At 41.4% G+C, this 21917-nt stretch overlaps 1 protein-coding gene and 2 gene segments (V, D, J or C); 2 read left to right on the forward strand and 1 right to left on the reverse strand.

Annotated features, from left to right (window-relative positions):
* The first annotated feature begins 12061 nt into the window (after positions 1–12061).
* Positions 12062–15203, forward strand: LOC117479837 (tubulin alpha-1B chain-like). The gene is made up of 4 exons (XM_034126928.1): positions 12062–12153; positions 13182–13410; positions 13509–13657; positions 14170–15203. The coding sequence occupies exons 1-4, from the start codon at positions 12151–12153 to the stop codon at positions 15145–15147; spliced, it is 1359 nt and encodes a 452-aa protein (XP_033982819.1). The 5' UTR covers positions 12062–12150; the 3' UTR covers positions 15148–15203.
* A 1719-nt stretch (positions 15204–16922) lies between these two features.
* Positions 16923–18618, reverse strand: LOC117479766. The segment is given in 2 exon segments: positions 16923–17317; positions 18474–18618. A coding segment is annotated over 1 exon segment (249 nt).
* Positions 18619–19231: 613 nt separating this feature from the next.
* Positions 19232–19797, forward strand: LOC117479820. The segment is given in 2 exon segments: positions 19232–19349; positions 19457–19797. Coding segments are annotated over 2 exon segments (414 nt in total).
* Positions 19798–21917: the final 2120 nt, after the last annotated feature.

Below are 21917 nucleotides of genomic sequence, written 5' to 3' on the forward strand. Positions count from 1 at the left end.
ATTGTTTCATCGTTTTTTCCTTCTAATTTTGTATTATTTTCTAAACCACACACTAGTGGAGCCTCGCAGCGGCAAAACCGTGCCGCGCCACACTAATTGCGCCGCATTTGCCGCAAGACTAGGCTCCCTCCGCGAGGTGAGGCCCCACACAGTCTACATGATCTGCCTGTAGGGAGGGACGGTCCTGCTCATAGTAGTTGCTTTAGAGAATTTTACACCCGGAAGTAAACATTCTCTCTAATGTCGATTGATTTCACAGTGATATCTGCATTACTCATCAACTCAAAACACCAGATTATACCTGTTAATTACACAACATTGATTGGCTTAAATTGTGTACAATGCTTTTGTGTTTTTCCCCTTCGATTCGGAGAAACAAAAGTCCTCAAGCTCTGTGATTGGTGATAGTGCCTAAGACCAGGCTCAAAACCCGAGGGCACCGAGCATTCGCAGCAGCTGGCCCCAGGCTCTGGAACACTCTGCCCCTCCATGTGAGGTCGGCCCAGACCCTAGGGGTTTTTAAATCAAAATGTAAAATTCACTTCTTCTCTCTGGCCTTCTAGCCTTTTCTTATCAAGCTCCACTTTCGTGGAATCAGCTTCCAGTTTGTGTTCGGGCGGCCGACAGCCTATCCGTTTTAAGAGTACGCTTAAGACCTTCCTTTTTGATAAAGCTTATAGTTGATAAATAATCTAATAAGACTGCATTGACGTAGATACGCTGTGCCTCTTCACCAGAGATGGGGTCGTTACTAAAAAAAAGTAATATATTACATATTACATATTACTTTAAAAAAAAGTAATATATTACACTACTTCGTTACTCTCTACATAAAGTAACTCGTTACTTTACTCGTTACTTTACTCGTTACTTTACTCGTTACTTTACTCGCAGGGCCGGCCCGCCCCTCCCTACAGGCAGATCACGCAGACTGCTAAAGTTTCAAATGTTCTCTTTAGTTCAGTTTCCATTGTCGCATAAGACTGATCCAGATAGCTCTGACTATGGCTGTCCTCTGTCTCCTGCTATCTGTATTTTGCGCAGTATATCTCTGAACGATGCGATGGTGATTCCACTGTGCAAATGGGCAACATTACCTCTACTATGAAGGATGCTACAAGCCTGTCCATCTCTGCTTCGGCGGCGGCGCACTCACAACATCCTCACTCTGGGTTCGGGGGTCCTTAGCTATTAGCTTCACCTTAGCATGTGTTCTTTGCAGGTGTTTGTTGAGGTTTGACGTGGTGTTTGCAGCAGTGGATAACAGCTTCTGGCCTGGACACAGTTTGCACCTCACCGTCACATTCCTGTCTATTCTTCGGACAAACTCAAAATAATGGGCATACCTCCACCCCTCGAAAGTTATCGCTGACTCAGCCATGTTTATGCAGCACTGCACGCGGAGATGTGGACGCGCAAATCGCGCAGATTACGTACATATAAACCTGCGGCGGAAACCCCTCTTGTCTGTCAGTGTGATTATGACTGATTTTATAAAAGTAACGAAGTAACGCGTGTCGGGGCAATGTTAGTAACTGTAGTGTGATTACTGAATTATAAAAGTAACGCGTTACACTACTCCATTACCGACAAAAGTCATATTATTACAGTAACGTTACTTTGTAACGCGTTACACCCAACTCTGCTCTTCACCTATATTTTGGTTCTTGCTCTTTCACTTAAATCCTAAAAACTTGGATCTTATATTTAAAACTAAGGTTATTACTCCTACTCATTCTTCTAAATCTTTTCTCTCTCTACTTCTCATATTCTCTACTCCTGTAATCGATTCTTTCTATCCTCTCTTTATCCAAAACCTTTTCCCTCTCTGACCTCTTGAGGTTTTATTAGAGGGAAACAGGTTTGCAGAGTGGCTTATCCAGGCCAGGGAGTGTTATGACCATATCCACAGCTTCCTCCCTACCTCTCATCAATTCCAACTAAGGCTCCAGTGGGGACCTTGTTCCCTGCGTGTGCCTCTCCACCTCTGTTTCTTACTCTCTTACTTGCTACCCTTTTCCCTCAACCTATCCTAAGGGAGTGCTTGTTCTTCCTTCTGTCTGTCTGTGTCTGTGTACTCTCATGTTCCGATTAACCCAGCCTCCCCCAAATGTTCTTGTTTTGTGTCTATATCGACACCGGGATCCTGAGTCGAGGCTGATCCTCTTGCTGTGGTCCTGTGCCCTGAATCCTCTATCCTGAGTTCTGGATTAAGTCGTGGACTTCGGGTCGTGGCTGGGCCTGTCTCTGCGGTCCTGCCTGGTTCTCGTCATGCTGCTTCCCTGAAGGCTCCCACAGGATTGTTGACATCCTCGTGGATTCATCTTCTTATTATAGACACATGCATTTCCAAACATTCGGTCTACCTACGCTGTAAAATGTATTATCTCTTTGATTTACACACGGCATCTATTGCACGTCTGTCCGTCCTGGGAGAGGGATCCCTCCTCTGTTGCTCTCCCTGAGGTTTCTCCCATTTTTCCCTTTGAAATGTGGGTTTTTCTCCGGAAGTTTTTCCTTGTACGATGTGAGGGTCTAAGGACAGAGGGTGTCGTTTTCTCATACTGATATTCTGCACAAACCGTGCTGTTGTATTTGCTACTGGAGCCTCGCAGCGGCGAAACCCTGCCGCGCCACACTAATTGCGCCGTATAAACGCATAGGTGCGCCACATTTGCTCAGTTGAGGATTCCTCCGCAAGATGAGCCCCCCTCCGCGAAGTGAGGCCCCACCAGTGGCGGACTGGCCATCGGGACGTTCGGACGAATCCTGATGGGCCAGTACCGAAGTGGGCCGGTCGGACGATGTAGGCACCCCGTTGACAATTTACTAGCGGTACCGAAGTGGGCCGGTCGAGATTCCCGGGCTGATTTTTAGTCCCTGCCGGTTGTAACCATGGTATCCAGCATTTAAATGTATCGCCCTATAAAAACATGTGGGTGAACAAGTCCGACTGGTCTGCAGTGTGAGCTTGTTGATTCACAGATAAAAAGAGCATTCAGTGTTAAAGTACATCTGAAAACGTTTCATTTAGTTCAGCTGGAGACTGGGGCAGAGTTAAAGGCCTATTTATCTGGTTATTGCCCCTAAACGACCTTGCATGTGGCCCCTGTGAATCCCTTCTGCACTCTGTCTACAGTTGGTCTGCACAACTGCCTGGGTCACTGTCAGTGACACAGGAAGGTTAGAGGAGATAACATCAGTATGAGTGAAGCACTTCAGACAGTCATGTAATGGATGCCTAAACACCATTGTGTCAGACTCGTGACAAAGATAGTTAGTTTTATTTGTTGTCTTTTGTTTTGCACTGTCAACATGCTGCGTACATTTAACACTGCAATGACGTCACTAATTCCAACATTCGTACCTCAATGTACCTTTAATTGGTAACTATATTTAACAAAATGTAGTTTATCATTTCTGAGTTTGGTGTGCATCTCTTTTGTTGGGGCCAACATACCGGTTGTAACCATGGTAACCGGCATTTAAATGTATTTCCCTATAAAAACATGTGGGTGAACGAGTCCGACTGGTCTGCAGTGTGAGCTTGTTGATTCACAGATAAACAGCCTTCAGTTTTAAAGTACATCTGAAAGCTTTTCATTTAGTTTAGCAAGAGTCAACGAGCTCTCGGTTTCCTGTCAACGCCACCATTTCAGAACATTTCCAAAATTAGACTCAGTTTTTTATAGTATAAAGTTTTGTAGAGATATTTTAAGACTGAACAAGAGTAGTTTGATCACTCATCATTAAGGCTGTCTTACTGTCACTTTTAAAATTAATGTTTGTATTTCAGCTGCTTGTTGGTTATTCAACTAATAGTAACAATGCATTTAGGCTTAACTTAATCATATGCCTTTTTGCAGTAATATCAACTGGAGCTTGATGGTTCTTGTTTACATCACAATTGTGTACATGTGTAAGATCCTAAATGAATTCAATGGAAAACCATTAAAAACACAATGTGTCCATCTCCATTTCTGTCACATCATACATTTATTCATATAATAAAACTGCTACCATGCTGCTTATTTTGCTATTAGAGTCACACTATAATTAAAGAAGGCTAAATACGGCTTAGTTGAATGCTGGATTGTGATTGGTCAATTGGGACATTTCAGAGGTCAATATGACAGTAGTACAGACCGATGTTAAGCACTATCAAGACTAAAGAGGATCAAGAGAGAGAAAGAGGTTAAAAGACGGAGCGCTAGACGTCAGATTCCAGAAGACCTTGGTGCGGTGTGGAGCGGAGTTTACTTTCTTAGAGGAATCAATACTATCATTTTCAAGTCTATAAAATCAGTTCTATTAATATTGGGGTTTTAGTCGGTAGTTTGTTTCTTACGTTGAAGTCACTAATTCCAGCTTCCATGCATGATTGTACCTTTCATTTGTAAATAACTTTGACCAAATGTAGTTTATAATTTCTCAGTTTGGTGTGCATCTCTTTTGTTGGGGCCAACAAACCGGTTGTAACCATGGTAACCAGCATTTAAATGTATTTCCCTATAAAACATGAGGGTGAACAAGTCTGACTGGTCTGCAGTGTGAGCTTGTTGATTCACAGATAAAAACAGCCTTCAGTTTTAAAGTACATCTGAAAGCTTTTCATTTAGTTTAGCAAGAGCCAACGAGCTCTCGGTTTCCTGTCAACGCCACCATTTCAGAACATTTCCAAAGATTTGACTGAGATTTTTAATAGTATAAAGTTTAATAGAGATATTTTAAGACTGAACAAGAGTAGTTTGATCATTCATCATTAAGGCTGTCTTACTGATCCCTGCCTGCTGAAAGTCACTTTTAAAATTAACGTTTGTATTTCAGCTGCTTGTTGGTTATTAAACTAATAGTAACAACGCATTTAGGCTAAACTTAACTAATCATATGCCTTTTTGCAGTATTATCATCTGGAGCTTGATGGTTCTTGTTAACATCACAATTGTGTACATGTGTAAGATCCTAAATAAATTCAATAGAAAACCATTAAAAACACAATGTGTCCATCTCCATTACTGTCACATCATACATTTATTAATATAATAAAACTGCTACCATGCTGCTTATTTTGTTATTAGAGTCAAATTATATTTAAAGAAGGCTAAATATTTTTAAATGCCACTTTAATATTGTGCCTGGCTGTGGCCCTGAGTGGCACTTCCTGTCTGAGCAGAGCTGAGGCTTTGAGTTCATACAGCAAACAGGTCTGGAAATGAGCTTAAGCTAATGCTACACTCTAAAAAGTCATTCAGGGGACCTTTTACCACCACTTAATTAAATGCATGGTTGCAAGATACAAATTTGAATTAATTGATTTAGATAAACATTTTAAGTTGCAAACATTAATTTATAAGTTGTGTTGACGTAATAATGTTGGTAATTATTCAACTTAATATTGTGTGTAATTTAAACTTGGATTTCTGCGTTAATTGACTTAAAACTAAATTCAAGTTGTAGTAAGTAATGCAATTGGCTTGATAACTTAATTTTTCTACACCTTGAGCTAAGGATTTCAAGTCCACTCCCACTTAACATGCCTGGACAAGTTCAGACAGTTAAGACGAGCACATAGGGTGAAGAAATACTATACAAAGGAACATTTTAAGTTGAGTGTCATCTTTCGTCATTCAAATACAGTATATAGCCTTGTAGTTGCACTATATAGGCAAATTGTTGTTTGACCAAAATTAACAGCCTTTGAACTGTGGATAGTTCTGTGAGAGGGTACAAAGTAGTAGAGGCAGAGAGTTTCTTTTCTGTGTTTCTTGCTCATTTCATGCAGTGTTTTATATCTAGAGAACCCTGCGGGAAGATCTGTTAGCAGTGGCGGGCCGTCAGGGCCCTCTAGGCCCTCTGTGAGGGCCTAAGATATTCTAAAAAATAATATTTAAAAACATTTAAAAAATATATATATTTTTTTAAATATATATTTTTTTAATATTATTTTTGTTATATTTTTCATTAGTTTTACCGAAAAGAAACTTGATTTAATTGTATTTAAAATAACATTTCCAAATAAATAAATCCTTCGAATCTGCCTGTTCAGTCTCTGTTGAATGTGAAGGGCATGAAAGAAGCTCGTCTGGCCCTCTCTGCGATTCACAGAGGGCCCGCTATAGTAACTGAACGAGAGAGTAATGTCAAATGACAGTACAATTGACCAATCATATCTTCCCTCTAAATGGGTGGGTTTTATTATCGCGGACTTTATGACAAGTTCCGCCCGCTGTGAAACTTTTCTTGTTTCCATAGCAACAACAACTTCCTGTCAACAGCGTGAACTCGCCTTCAAAATAAAAGCATGCCAAATTACACTTAAGACATACAACTGCAACGAAAGTAACAAACACAATGCAATATCATTTTCAATGTCAAAGAACACAAATTGGGTTCACAGGTGTTGTTTTGTGTGGTAGAGGGTCGCTGTCATTGATGCGTTTTGCACCCTGGGCCGTTGTTTTGATATTCCGCTGAAGTATACGCTGTGACGTAATAACTATTTTTTTTTCTTTTTTTCGAGGGAATTGGTGGGGGTCAGAGGGCCTAGGTATAAAGCTCACGGCTCGCCACTGTCTGTTAGGTATGGTATTTGTATTGTACAAATACTTTGGTTACTATTGTGATTTTCTTTTTTTATTGTGTAAAATTTGACAAGTGGCTTCTGCTCTTCACTTAACCAGTTCAAATATTGTATGGAACCTGCCAAAAAGATGAGAAGGAAACTTGCACGGTTGTGATTATATCGCGATGACAAAATCTGTCGCATTTAAACACTCAAAACCACCTCTGTGTGTCTTCAGGAACACATTGCCATGATGACACACATGCAGACTCACAAGGTGAAAACAATACCAGCGTCGCTTTAGCAGCTGGTAATAATGGCTCTGAATTCACTAACGGCCCGTCCACACAGCGGCGTGCGTTGAAAGCTTCACCATTCACTTGAATGGGGTGACGTCACTTTTCGCCGAACTGCATTGTGGGAAGCGAAGCGGAGCTTTGCTGGCGTGGCTCGCTGCAAAAGTTGAGAAATGTTCAACTTTTGAAGCTTCGGTGGAAGCGTCAGCCAATCAAATCCCGTTTATGCAAATCTGCCAGTACAAGCGCTAGCCAATCAAACCGCATGTATGCTGGGAGAGACACACTGCACGTCATTTCCTCATATTCCAAAAAATGGAGGAGAAATTAATCATAGCGGTAGGGAATCACCCGGTCTTGTACGATCAGTCCCTGTTCACCTACCGGGATACAAACCGGAGGAGCCAGGCATGGAGGGAGGTGGCAGAGATAGTGGGTGAAACTGGTAGGTTTTCGCCTGTTTGGGGAGTTTATATCCAGTTTACATCGTTTTAACCATGGACAGCTAGCAAGCATAGATAGTATATTTAGCCAGCATGGAATGTAGCATAACATAGCACCATAGACATTAATCTCATGAATGTTCATGATATAAAGTGAAACATATATTGGTGAGTTCCCTGGAACACCGGGGACACATATTCATGTATAAAAGACGTACAAAAGTGCATTTTGCATGAAGGGGACCTATCATGCAAAATGCACTTTGTGATGTCTTTTATACATACATATGTGTCCCCGGTGCGTCGGGGAACTCACGCAGTGTCAGAAAATAAAACCCTCTCTCTTTTCCTCCATACCCAAATCTCTAAAAAAACGGGGCTGCAACGGATTTGATACAGACTGATTCAGATTTGAACACGTGCTGACGTCAGCAACGGGGGTGCTCCGCCTGTATGGGCAACTCTCCACCTATCAGGGGAATGAGAGGCTGCCGTGGCATGGTAACAGCATGGTAACAGCATGGTAACAGCATGGTAACAGCATGGTAACATGACGCTCGTGCCTCGGCCCCCTCCTTTGCAGGGGAGCGTGGTCAGCTGCAGCTCATGCAAAGACAGGGCTGGAGGAGTGCAAAATAGAGCGAAATGAGGCATGGCTAAAATGCATGATCTGTTTGGTATTTTGAAAAATAAAACGTATAAATATACCTTATATAGGTATGGCCCTACAATATATTATTCAAATATAGCATGATAGGTCCACTTTAAATATGTATTGTGATAATGTCCCAAATAGCTAGTTGGTTACAACAATCTACAGTGATGTCACAGGGATTTCAGGCAGCAGGTAGTTGAAGGTTAAGTACCTAAATTCACTTGTTAATCCATTTGCTATGGCTTCAACTGCCTCGTAGAACAACAAAGATTTATTTTCTGTTTGTTTATTATAGGAATGTATCTTTGTCTATCACACTTTGCTTCTGTAGATCTCCCATCTGACTTTATTGTGAGCTTGTGTTTTCAAAAAGTAAATTGAGCATGTTTTATGAGACTGAACAGTCTCATGCGGTATTGGACTCTCTTAAAACCCAGGTAGGTGCAGAATAGGTTTCTCAAAAATAAAGCAACCAGGAAGGCAGTACTATGCATGACTAAAAATGATAGTAAATTATACGTACACGTTGATTAATACCTACTTAACTTATACTTGGGACAGGACTGCAAAGTACAGATATTCCTGATCATAATCACATTTATATAAATGTGCACCAACATTAGTTATCAGTGTTCTCTATTCTCCATTTAAAAGAATAAACTGACAATAAAGAAGTCTTATAACATATTTTGCTTGTGTCTTTGGAAGGCCTTCAGTGTTTGTTTTATTATTTATCAACTAGTTACATTGTCATTTTGTAAATTAAGAAAATAAAATCGAAAGAATTAAACAATTATAATTGCAATGTAAATAGTTTGCACCCCATTTTTTTACTTTTAAATTAATCTTTATGGTGTGCTGTTACCAATTCTTAAAATAATACAAGGATTGGATCATCAAAGGATTTTCAGGGCAATCGATTTGCAGCCAATCAGAGACGAGACTTCTGCTGCACGCACCCATCATGCACTGCAACACACTCTCACTCCATAAACGTCCAGGAGCGACGCTTGGTCAGGGTCCCGAGGCGTGCAGTTAGGACGCTCCTAGGCTCCTTCAGCTTCATAAACGGACGCAAATAGCTTTCAACTGATTGCAATGTATTCCCATCGGCGGCGGGATTTGACGCTCATGGAAGCACGGCATCTGTGTATGTCGGCGGCTGTTAAAGGCAATGTGAGTGTCCATTCCCATTGGATAACGGAGAATTGTTCCCCCGGAAGTAAGTATTCCCCTTACTGTCGATTGATTTGACAGTGATATCTCCACTACTCATCAACTCAAAAACACCAGATTATCCTTGTTAATTAAACGACATTGATAGGTTTTAGTGTACAATGCTTTTGTCACGTTTTCCCCTTCAATTCTGAGAAACAAGTAGTTTTCTATGAGTTTTGGATGGCCGAAGACATTACATTACCCACAATCCTCTGTAGCAACCATAGAATGTATATTGCAACAGGCAACAGCTTCGGTTCATGTTAATTTACAAACTCTTCAACTACAACCGTAGTTATATTTAAAAACATGTTAGAAGACCTCACGAAATACTTTAATGTAAATTTAAATTTAAATGTGAAGGAATGTGTGTATATTAACTGTGGGTTTTTCTCTGGAAGTCTTTCCTTGTACGATGTGAGGGTCAAAGGACAGATGATGCCGTTTTTCGCGTTACCTGGTGATTTCAAAGAAAGCTCTCTGGAAAATGTTGACTTACGGTACGTCTACACAGCAGCGTTAAAAAAATCTTGGAGGTGGGCGTATCTGAAGCTTGGGGATTTTTTGCGAACAACCAATCACATGAATCTCCCGCCCGCGACATACGAAGCAAAAAAGCCCGAAGTAAACTGGATATAAACTCCCCAAAACAGGCAAAAACATACCACTGTCTCTGCCACCTCCCTCCATGCCTGACTCCTCCGGTTTATATCCCGGTAGGTCTGGTCATAAAGCACCGGGTGATTGATTCGCTACCGCTAATTTCTCCTCAATTTTTTGGAATATGAGGAAATGACCTGCGGTATGTCTCTCCCAGCATACACGCCGTTTGATTGGCTAGAGCTTGAACTGTCAGATTTGCGTACACGGGATTTGATTGGCTGACGCTTCCACCTCAGCCTCAAAAGTTGAACATTGTTCAACTTTGAATCCTGAAAATCCTGAAAATCTCCGCTCGCCTGCCCACAATGCATTTCGGCGAAAAGTGAGGGAAAGTGACGTCACCCCATTCAAAGTGAATGGGCAGAAGCGTTTCAAGATTGTTTTAACGCTGCTGTGTAGACGCACCGTTACTGTTAACGGGTGGTATTTTTTCAAACGCTTTTTTCCGGGTTCGATTCTGGGTAAAATAAAGATGATGCGGGTCGGGTTGCGGGTGTTGCATAATAAATATATTAAAATAATAATAATTTAGTTTAATGTTTAAATCCTCAGACCTCTCCCCCGCGGGACCGCGCATAATCATAACCTCTGCAGCGCATTAATCTGCTGCTGAGCGCGCCACATTCGAAATGGCTGAGGTGAAGCTCTCTAGCGGAGAATACAATAACACATATTTATTTTCAATAACACTTCCTCAAGAGCGAAATCCAACGTCTGGGAGGCTTTTGGTGTCATCCTAGATGGAGAAAATAACCAACATCCCACGCTTTTTGAGACAAATATGCAACTGCGTGTGTTAATAATTGCACGTTTTCACTGCTCATATATATGCGGGTTCGGGTCGGGTTGCGGATCTTGTGCCGACGGGTCGGGTCGGGTTGCGGAACTAATTGGCAATATGTGCGGGTAGCGGGGCGGGTTCGGTATTGCACGTCGCGGGGCGGGAGCGGGTCTAGAAAATCAGACCCGTGCAGGACTCTGCCTTACAGTCCACAGTTGATCCGGAGTCCTGTCAGTTAAAGTGTTTCATAGTTAGCTTAGCTAAGCATCAACCTAGCACTGAAATATATGGATGTTATGTGACAGTATTTCTGAGAAAAAGTCAGCTGAAATGGTGGAATAGTTGCCACTGCTTTACGTGTCGACAGCATGTTTAAACATATTTGCAGCAGTAAATGTGACTGTTTGGCCACTGACGTTGCCATAACAACACCTGAATTTAAATGTGCAACCTCTTTTTGTGACGGATTTTTGCTTGAAATTATAATTCTTCTGATTGATATTCCTATTGACAACTAGTTTCTATGTGAACATTATGAGATGGACAGCCAGAGAGAATAAATGAAAAACAGTTATGAAATACTTTATGACAAAACAATAATACAGTTTAAAAGGGGAGTGATTTGTAAAATATCCATACAGAAATATCTGTTTACAGTTCTGTTTCATATGGGTGTTGAGAGATGTATCCATAGATCTCTTAATTTTGCTCTCAAAGTGCACCAGATTGATGCTTTTAACTTCAATATTTAAAAAAAAATCTTTGCGGGGGAGCATGCCCCCGGACCCCCCTAGAGGAGGTGAGGACCCCCCTAGAGGATGTTAGGTCCACGGTGTTTACATGCTTATTTATACAATATGTGTGCTTATGCTAACATCATAAGACAAAAGTTGGTTCCATGTTGTGTGAAGTGAGAACGCACGAGAGTGAGGGGGGCCCCCAAGCCAAAGCTCGCTTAGGGCCCCCAAAAGACAAGGGCCGGCCCTGCCCACACCCCCTGTCAAATTGTCCCACCCACATTGAGGATGCTTCCTACGCCCATGCTTAAATATACATATATATTTATCGTAATTCAAATATGAACGTCAAAAGTCGGAATATGCCAATCTTTTTTTCTTATTATCTTATTTGCTAAACGTTCTTGTATAGTAATATGCATGTGTTGTATTATTCTACGACGACTATTTATTATAGTTCAGCAATAACCACGTTTTCCCAGTACATCCATGGGACTGACGTTCTTAGGTGGGGTGATTCGCTTTGAACAGAAATTTTGTTAGCCAGTGTTCTTGTTTTCCATGTGCTCAATAAAGTTTCTTTAAAAAAAATTCTAAAGAATTCAACCAATCAGAAGGGGACCCACTTGTCTTTTCATCCAATCAGATTCCGCAGCAATTGCGATAAATAGCCCCGCCTAGAAAAAAATACACCTATTACTTCTTACCCTGGACTCATACAGGCCCTGCCGTGAGAGATAACTTTGCCTTTTCTTCTTCGTTATCGAAACCCTCTGTCTTCACATCTTCAGAAAAATGGTGAGTACGATAGTACAGGTTTTCTCCACTTAGAGGATGTGTGTTTAACCAAATGCAGCGCTCCGAATGTGTGTCATCATGCGAAAACGTAACCAGCTTAACGTTTTTTAACCGCTTACTCTTTTAAAGAAGACGCATCATTTTTATAGTGAAACAAAAATGTTGCGGTGGAAGCTGTTAAATCAAGCTTCGTCATTAATAAGTCGTTTTAACTGTGGTGTTGGTAAATTAAGTGTAACTCGACGGCACAGTCAAGATGTTGAAGTGATGCATTTACAATCGGTGCGAATTGTTGGAAATAAATATACTTCCTGTCTCATTAGTGGCCAGGTTTAATGGTTTCATATTTAAAACATGATATGAACACAGATTTTTTCCGAATTTCAGTAAACCAGGGCGTTTTTACAACGTAGGCTACGTCTGAAATTATTACATCAAAAATATTTTCTTTCATTACATAGACTGGGTCAAGAGGATTTTATTTATTGACGTGCTTTGCAAACGCATTTTTCCGGCGTAACCTGGAGTAATTATTGTATTACGAAAAACAAGATAAGGACTTTGTGTTCCAATTTGTACTTTTATTTAGGTCGAATTAGATGATTATTATGTGTGTTTACGTGCTGGCCTGCCACGCCACTAGTCTCCTAAAGGGGTGTGGCAGTGGCGCAATCCGTGTGACACAGTTGCAGAAAATGTAAATGCGTAGTCTCCTCTCTTAACCCTGGCCCACATTCACGTCCAATCGTGCCACCTGTCTGCCAACAACTGCGTCATTGAGCTTTCGGTCTTACACGTATAAACAGTATTTAGCCTCTTTCTGTTCAGATGACAAATGTGTGCGTCAGGTGACTTAAATCATGATATGATGTTTGGTTCTTATTAAAATAGCCTTTTTCTCTAGAGCAGTCCTCCCACATGTGGTGATATGCCACTAGAATGTATGTTACACTGTTTTTGCACAAGAATCAGCCACTAGGCTTCCTTTTTTATGATAGTTTCTTAACAACCTTTTTTTCTTATTACAGCGCGAGTGCATCTCAATCCACGTTGGTCAGGCTGGTGTGCAGATTGGCAATTCCTGCTGGGAGCTTTACTGCCTGGAACATGGGATCCAGCCGGACGGCAGGAAGCCTGGTGACCAGAACATCTCAGGAGGAGGAGGGGACGATTCCTTAAGCACCTTCTTCATGGAGACTGGAGCTGGAAAGCACGTCCCCAGAGCAGTGTTTGTTGACCTGGAGCCCACTGTCATCGGTAAATTCTCATTCATTATAAATGATAAAAGTATCATAAATGCCTTTTCCCCCTCTGTCATTCAAAACCTTCAATAATCTAATGCTCATTACCCTTAGATGAGGTGCGCAAGGGGACTTACCGCCAGCTGTTCCACCCTGAGCAGCTGATCACTGGCAAGGAGGATGCTGCCAACAACTACGCCCGAGGACACTACACCATCGGCAAGGAGGTCATCGACCTGGTGATGGACAGAATCCGAAAGCTGGTCAGTACATTTAGAACAGAAGTCCATTTTTCTGAAGAGTATTAAATGGAAATGAATCAGTTTATTGCTAAGTAGGTTTTTACATACAAGGAGTATGCAATCATATTGTGGTGGATGGCAAACATAAGTATTGCAAAAGCTAAGTGTCATAACTAATAATAAATATGTGAAGTATATGTTTTAAAATGTAGAGCTGTACAGTGTTTTAAACAAACACAAGACATAACAATCTGGTATCACTCTTTCAAAGTGAGAATATTTCCCTGATTCTGGCCCACTTGCATCGGCTTCCTCCACCCTGCAGAATTCAGTTTAAGATCCTCCTGATCGCATTCAAAGCCCTCCATGGTATGGCACCCTCTTATCTCTGATCTGTTTTCATTGAATCTATATGTTTACATGCTGTGCACTAATACACTTTTTTATCCTTAGCTGTGAACCCTTGGCACTGCTGTCTTTGTATTATATAAATACGTTTATTAATATTTCATGATTTTCTCTCTTTCTTTCAGTCCGACCAGTGCACCGGTCTTCAGGGTTTCCTGGTGTTCCACAGCTTCGGAGGGGGCACCGGCTCTGGTTTCACCTCCCTGCTGATGGAGCGTCTGTCCGTCGACTACGGCAAGAAGTCCAAACTGGAGTTCTCCGTCTACCCGGCTCCCCAGGTGTCCACCGCTGTGGTGGAGCCCTACAACGCCATCCTCACCACCCACACCACCCTGGAGCACTCTGACTGTGCCTTCATGGTTGATAATGAGGCCATTTATGATATCTGCTGTAGAAAGCTGGATATCGAGCGTCCCTCTTACACAAACCTGAACAGGTTAATGAGTCAAATTGTGTCCTCCATCACTGCCTCCCTTCGTTTTGATGGTGCCCTCAATGTTGATCTGACAGAGTTCCAGACCAACTTGGTGCCCTACCCCCGTATCCACTTCCCTCTGGCCACCTATGCCCCTGTTATTTCTGCAGAGAAAGCTTACCATGAGCAGCTCTCGGTGGCAGAAATCACTAATTCCTGCTTCGAGCCAGCCAATCAGTTGGTGAAATGCGACCCACGCCACGGTAAATACATGGCCTGCTGCCTTTTGTATCGTGGTGATGTCGTTCCCAAAGATGTGAACGCTGCCATTGCCACCATCAAAAGCAAGCGCTCCATCCAGTTTGTGGACTGGTGCCCCACTGGTTTCAAGGTGGGCATCAACTACCAGCCGCCCACTGTAGTTCCTGGTGGAGACCTGGCCAAGGTCCAGAGGGCTGTGTGCATGCTGAGCAACACCACTGCTATTGCAGAGGCCTGGGCTCGGCTGGACCACAAGTTTGATCTGATGTACGCTAAGCGTGCCTTTGTGCACTGGTATGTGGGTGAGGGTATGGAGGAGGGAGAGTTCTCTGAGGCCAGAGAGGACATGGCCGCTCTGGAGAAAGATTACGAGGAGGTTGGAGCTGATAGCCTGGAAGATGAGGATGAGGAAGGAGAGGAGTATTAAAGCTTTATTGATCTGTTTTATTAATGTCAAGAAAATAAAGTTGTTCATTGACTGAACCTGAACCTATGCTTTCCTCTCGTCAATAAATACACTGTTAAACATGACCTATCTGCCTAGATGGGTTGTATGTATTCACTTGCTCAGTTCAATCAAACATGTTTTCACAGAGATGCTATTGCTCAATTCAGTCACTTGGAGGCAGTGGTGTTTAACATGTATATATCTGTTCTCTGAACAGACCAGTTATGGCAATCTAGTTAAATGCTAGATTAATCACTACATTATTTCTCAACATCAGATGATTCAAGAGTACCATTTGCATATCTTACATTGACTTATTTAAGATTGGATTTGTGCTTTACGTGACAAGAACAAAGTCCTAACCCCGGCCTGATCTCAAATAGGGTGTGGTATCCACTCTGGCCCAAGGGAGGGATAGTAGTGAGGCGGGGGGGTGGGGCTCTCATGCTGGCAGACAGGTGGTGTTTAAGAAGACTTAGTTCTGCTGTTCCCAGACTGGAACATGAATGAAACTGAAAGCAATACATTAGGAACCATGTAAAGCCAACATTGAAAAAGGCTAAATAGTGTTGTAAGGACATTAGTGTTTTCACAGGTGTTGTAAATGTTTTTTTTATTTTCAGTTCTGTAATCATTCACCATGTTCGGTTACAAATAAATGCTTTTTCTTGACATTAAGCAGATATTTAATGTCATTAAAACAGAAACAAAATGGATTCTACAATACACTGACCTAAATGAATACTTTCCTATTGCACTTTCAATTGCCTCTTTGGTAGTTGATGGATTTTCAAATGGCTTCAAATGTTTGAAACAGATTCTCACACTATGGAAAAGTATCTACTGTTTCTCTATTGAACCTTTTAAACATTTAAAACAAATATCTACTTATCTCTTCAGTTTTAATGAAGATTCTTCTTTTGAATATGAATTGTTCACAAAATATGTTTAGTTTCATGAAATATATAAAATATATTTTAAGATCAAGTTTAATCATCTGATTCGTCTGTACATTGCTGTTTTAGTCTGTGTTCTTCTAATTAGTGTGTACAGTGTGTGCCTATTGAGCTTTATATATACAGTCTATGCTATTGAGCTGTTTAGAGCCATGTGGGACAAAACCTGATCATGCCCCTCCCTCTCACTGTCTAAGTGAACGGTGACTGTAAAAACTACACTGCGCATGCTCAGAATATTGAGAATATTGACTGACCACTGAGAATAAGGCATTAATAAGTGTTTTATAATGACTAACAAAGAGCCAATATACTGCTAATATGCATGTTAATTAACAACTGGTTAATTTGTGTACCTTAATATAAAGTGTTACCCTTTATGCAGATGATATCCTGCTTTTTATTTCTTATCCTGGATTTCTTATTCTAATTAAGAATGTTTGATTAAAGTAAAGGTTCACAACACACGAACATCACACATGGATTTACTTAAACATCAGTGATAAGAGAGAGCTTTGTGGTTTACCATTGAAATGTTGATACTGGTACAAATCTTGATTAACAAAAATAAAACTAGGAGGAATCCAGAAGTATATCCAAACCCTTAATATCATTAAAAAGTAATATGTGAAATATTGACTTGTTAATGTTGTGACTTTTGTGAATGAATGTGAATAAGGTTCCTTTTATATATAATATCTCAGAGAAAGGGAATCAAAACACATTTTATAATACACACATTCATCTTTATTGTTTTAAAATGTTGAAACCATCGACACAAGCAGAAACAGGTTGATGTTAAAACATGTCCTGAGAGCCAGAGAGCAGACTGAGAGCAGTGTGAGAGAGAAAGCAGAGTCCCAGTGAGTCAGCTCAGGACTGGGAACACTGGTCTCTCCTCAGTGTCTCTGAGAGCGCAGTCTGGGAGCCCTGGGTGGCCTCACAGGTCACAGAGCCCACCTTCCTCCACTGATCTGCAGAGAACCTCAGGGTGCTGCTCCAGCTGTAGTGGGCGTCCTTCTCCAGCACCCCGGGGCTCCTGCTCTCCTCCCAGCTGCTGCTGCCGTCCACCTTCCAGGCCAGACTCCAGTCTGAGGGGAAGCCCTTGTTGGCCAGGCACATGAGCGTGGCCTTCCCCTGCTGCAGCTCTTCTGTGGAGGGGGCCAGCACCGTCAGGGTGGGACGGACATCACCTAGGAGACACCAATCAGATTAGAGGACAGGGAGCACACAGCTGTCAATCAACCAGCAGACACTGGGACACCTTTACTGTGAGAGCGCTTGTCCTTTAAGGAGTTTCTGTCAGATGTTGGTTCTGCTCCATCAGTCTCTCACTCACACATTGTTTCACTTCCCTTTAAGAAGCCTCTCATGCAAATCAGCACAGAGACACTTCCTACAGAGTCACCTGAAATATGTCAGACTACAATAGAAGTACAACATTAGGACATATTTTAAGTAGTAGTTATCAAAATCATCCAAAACCTGAACTCTACAAACATTATTAAATTATTTAGTGGATAAATGAACAAATACAGGAAACGGAGCAATCAGCTGTGCTTAATGTGAATCTCAATCACTACCCAGTTTTACAAACTTTAAAATAATGTCTGAAAGAATTCAACACTTTTTTTAATATCCATCGTTATCTTTACTCCGTTCATCTGTATTTAAAAACTGTATCTGTAATTTATTTGAGAACAGAGAGGAGAACCGAGATAGACGATTTCAAATAAATTAATGAAAAATGATAAATTTCATCATTTCACATTTGAAGCTGTTTAAATGACAGCATGTTGGGAATGTATAAAGACATTTCAAGAAAAGCTGCTCTGACTTGGTCTCAATGATGAAGAGAAATAAAGACATGAATACTAATACTATCTAAACATTACAATTAAAATAATATAAATCTATCTCTCAAACACTCTAACACAGAATTTAAAACGTCTCTTAACATCATATTTAGTTTTTGTGCAGAAACTTACTTCCAACATCCAGTCTGGTTCCTCCACCAAAAGTCCACCACAGTGATACAAAGTCATTGAGCCGCCGTACAAAAACCTCTCACTGTAGAGAGACACGGCTCTCTGACTTTGACTCACTGAACTAAACCTACCAGCCCTCGAGAAGCTACTTCACCATTAAAGGTGGAAATAATGAATTATTCTGTGTTCAATGTTCCATAAAAACAATTAAAGGTCTTTTGCTGGAGTAAAGTTAGCCTCTTAGTTCAGAATATTTGATAAGTATGTATACAATGACATGGAGAGGTAACTATTTCTCCGTACGCTGAATAATAAGTACAACAGAAGAGAAATTGCTCTTATGAATTAACATTTGACTTACTTCCAACATCCAGTCTGGTTCCTCCACCGAACGTGTACCACAGTGATACAAAGTCATTGAGCCGCCGTACAAAAACCTCTCACTGTAGAGAGACACGGCTCTCTGACTTTGACACAAACAAACTCACCAAACACATCCACAGTTTACCCACTTGATATAATTACTGCTTCAAATGTTTGAAACAGATTCACACACTATGGAAAAGTATCGACTGTTTCTCTATTGAACCTTTTAAACATTTAAAACAAATATCTACTTAGCTCTTCAGTTTTAATGAAGATTCTTCTTTTGAATACGAATTGTTCACAAAATATGTTTAGTTTCACGATTTTATCAACTTTTAAACATCAAAGTAATTGATTACTTAAATGAAACAATGAACGTCTAATAAAAGCTATTCATGTTACACTTCCGAATGTGCATCATTTCCATAAATACATGTTTGCTTTTCCATCAGGATCAATAATAAATCTCCATTTTGTTTTTCCTAGGTGGTATTGATTATTAGGAGTTATGAATTTGAGCTTTTAATAAAATGAACTACAAGAAAATGTGTCCATTGAACTTAAAGCCTCATACAAGTGAGCGCTGACCCATTCCTGATCAATCCTCTGACAGAGAGATGGATCCATTGATAAACAGCATCATCAGAGTAATCCAGGTCCCTGTTGGAGTCAGAGCATTTCCATAGAGAGACACTTTGCATCAGCAGCACCATGCTCCAGTGCTCTGGGACACTTTATAGTCCTGAGAGTTGAGCACTGGATGACTGACAGCTGTCCTTCATGACAACAGAAGACACAGAAATCCTCCTCATCAAGAACATGACTTTGATCTGCGTCCTCATCTGGACTCTCCTCTGCTGCTGCTTCACAGGTAAAGTCCAGAGAATCAAACTCCTCTCCTCTGTGAACATCCGTCCCTCTGAAATGAAGCGGACAAAACCATGACGCTGCTTTATATCTTTGTCTCTGTATCCTCAGAGTCCAGAGGCCAGGTCACAGTGACTCAGTCTGGAGCAGTGAGCTCTGCTCCGGGACGCTCCGTCTCCATCACATGTACGACCAGTCAGAAGGTTCATGGTGGGATATATTTAGCCTGGTACCAACAGAGAGATGGAGGAACTCCTAAACGGCTTATGCACACTACTAGCACTCGAGTATCAGGGATTTCAGAGCGTTTTACAGGCAGTGGATCAAACTCTGACTTCACTCTGACCATCAGTGGAGTCCAGACTGATGATGCAGCAGTTTACTACTGTCAGAGTTTCCATGTCATCAACAGTCAGTTTGTGTTCACACAGTGAAAAAGTGTCGTACAAAAACCTCCCTCAGTCAGACTGAACAGGAACTGAGCTGACTGCTGCAGCTGGAAGCTACACTTCACTGAACACACACACACACACACACACACACACACACACACACACACACACACACACACACAACACACACACACACACACACACACACACACACACACACACACACACACACACACACACACACACACACACACACACACACACACACACACACACACACACACACACACACACACAACACACACACACACACACACACACACACACACACAACACACACACACACACACACACACACACACACACACACACACACACACACACACACACACACACACACACACACACACAGTAAATCTAAATGTATAACAGCCACACTAAACTCATGGGTGCTCAGCTTCCTTTTGAACAGTGTTCACTTCTGTCTAACTGGAGTGACTCCCAAAGACCACAAGTCCCAACTTCAAATAAAAAATCCTTGTTTTGAAATAACTCTGTCCCCAACAGTAGCACAAACTAAAATAACTGGAGAAATGTTCAAGTCCACAGGAACTGTCAAACTCAAAAGGTCTTTTAAAAGCGTGTGAATAATCCAGTACACAGAGTAAGTACCTGGGACTGCACTTAGACAACGGACTGAAGTGGAAGATCAACACTGACGTTATGTACAAGAAGGGGAGGAGCCGACTCTATTTTCTGAGGAAGCTGAGATCCTTCCACGTGTGCAGCAAGATGTTGGAGATCTTCTACCAGTCTGTTGTGGCCAGTGCACTCTTCTTTGCTGCGGTCTGCGGGGGGGGGGGGGGGGGGGGCAGCATCAGAGCCGGTGACACCAGCAGACTCAATAAACTGATCAGGAAAGCTGGCTCTATCGTCGGTGTGAAACTGGACAGTTCTGAAGTTGTGGTGGAGAGCAGGACCCTTAACAAACGGTTGTCCATCTTGGATAACCCCGCCCACCCTCTCCACCTGCAGCTGGACAGGCAGGAGCTCCTTCTCCAACCGACTGTTCCGCTGTCACACAGAGAGGGAAAGGAAACCATTCCTGCCTTCTGCAGTAACACTTTTCAACGCCTCACCTCTGGCTGCAGAGAACTCACTGCTGCATAGTTGAGCTCTCCTTCCTGATAACAACTTGCAATTTTCTGAATATTTTAGTGGGAATGCTGATACAGCATTCCAACTATATGTTATGCTACGGACAAACGAGTTATTATTATTCCGTCCAATTATTTTGACCGTCTTCTCCTCCCACATTCAACATCGCAGAAACTCCGTTCGAACATCAAAACGTTCAGCTCGGTCGGGAATCGACTGCTATTACTTTTATCATTCATAACTTTCATACTTCCAGAGATACATCCCATAATTCATCACATTTTTAACATTGAAGTCAATGGAGATATTCTTCAGACTTCAACAAATCTTCATGCAACTTCAACTGCTAACTGTTCATTCATACTTTCACTCAGAAACCTCATTCCAACTTTAAAATGTTACACATCTTTCTGACATTATTCGTGTAACACCACTTTTAAATCTGATTCTTACTTTTAGAGATATTAAACATTGTTCAGACCTTGTTAAAGAGGTTTTCTTCAGATTTTAACATTAACTAGAGTGCGTGATGTCACAGCTAGAGTGTGGGAATTCTTGAAATTTGCCTTCATATTTTTTTTAAAACTGCCATAATTCCCAAACCCTACATTCTTGAGACATAATTTTTCATGACAAACGTAGGAAAACATCTCGTAGCTTGAAAAATGACAAATAATTAAGCAAAATGCCTCTTGAGGGCATGAAGTGACAAAAACGTTCAACATGTCTCCATTAAAGCCCATTGTATTTTCAGGCAGATATTTCCTCACAGCAGCAGCCGCACACCTTTAGTTAAACTGCCAAAAAGGCCACATTATTAACCCGAAAGTACACAAAAATTACACTTCAGATACTCAACTTCCTTGACATGCTTCACGTTTTGAAATTTCACAGATATCTTTTACGGTTCTTCGACAAAACGTTCACATGTAACAGGTTTATCTCTCATTCAGAACAATGGAAACCTTTGATCTCTGCACACCTCATTAGCTCAACTATAAACACCTGTGCAATGAACACGA

This window comes from Trematomus bernacchii, unplaced genomic scaffold (genome assembly GCF_902827165.1).
Source record: "Trematomus bernacchii unplaced genomic scaffold, fTreBer1.1, whole genome shotgun sequence".
Classification (NCBI taxonomy): Eukaryota; Metazoa; Chordata; class Actinopteri; order Perciformes; family Nototheniidae; genus Trematomus; species Trematomus bernacchii.

Coding starts and splice junctions, on each gene's coding strand:
- LOC117479837 (XM_034126928.1), top strand. Junction 13,411..13,508: donor CCTGGAGCCCACTGTCATCG/GTAAATTCTCAT, acceptor CATTACCCTTAG/ATGAGGTGCGCAAGGGGACT. Junction 13,658..14,169: donor TGGACAGAATCCGAAAGCTG/GTCAGTACATTT, acceptor TCTTTCTTTCAG/TCCGACCAGTGCACCGGTCT.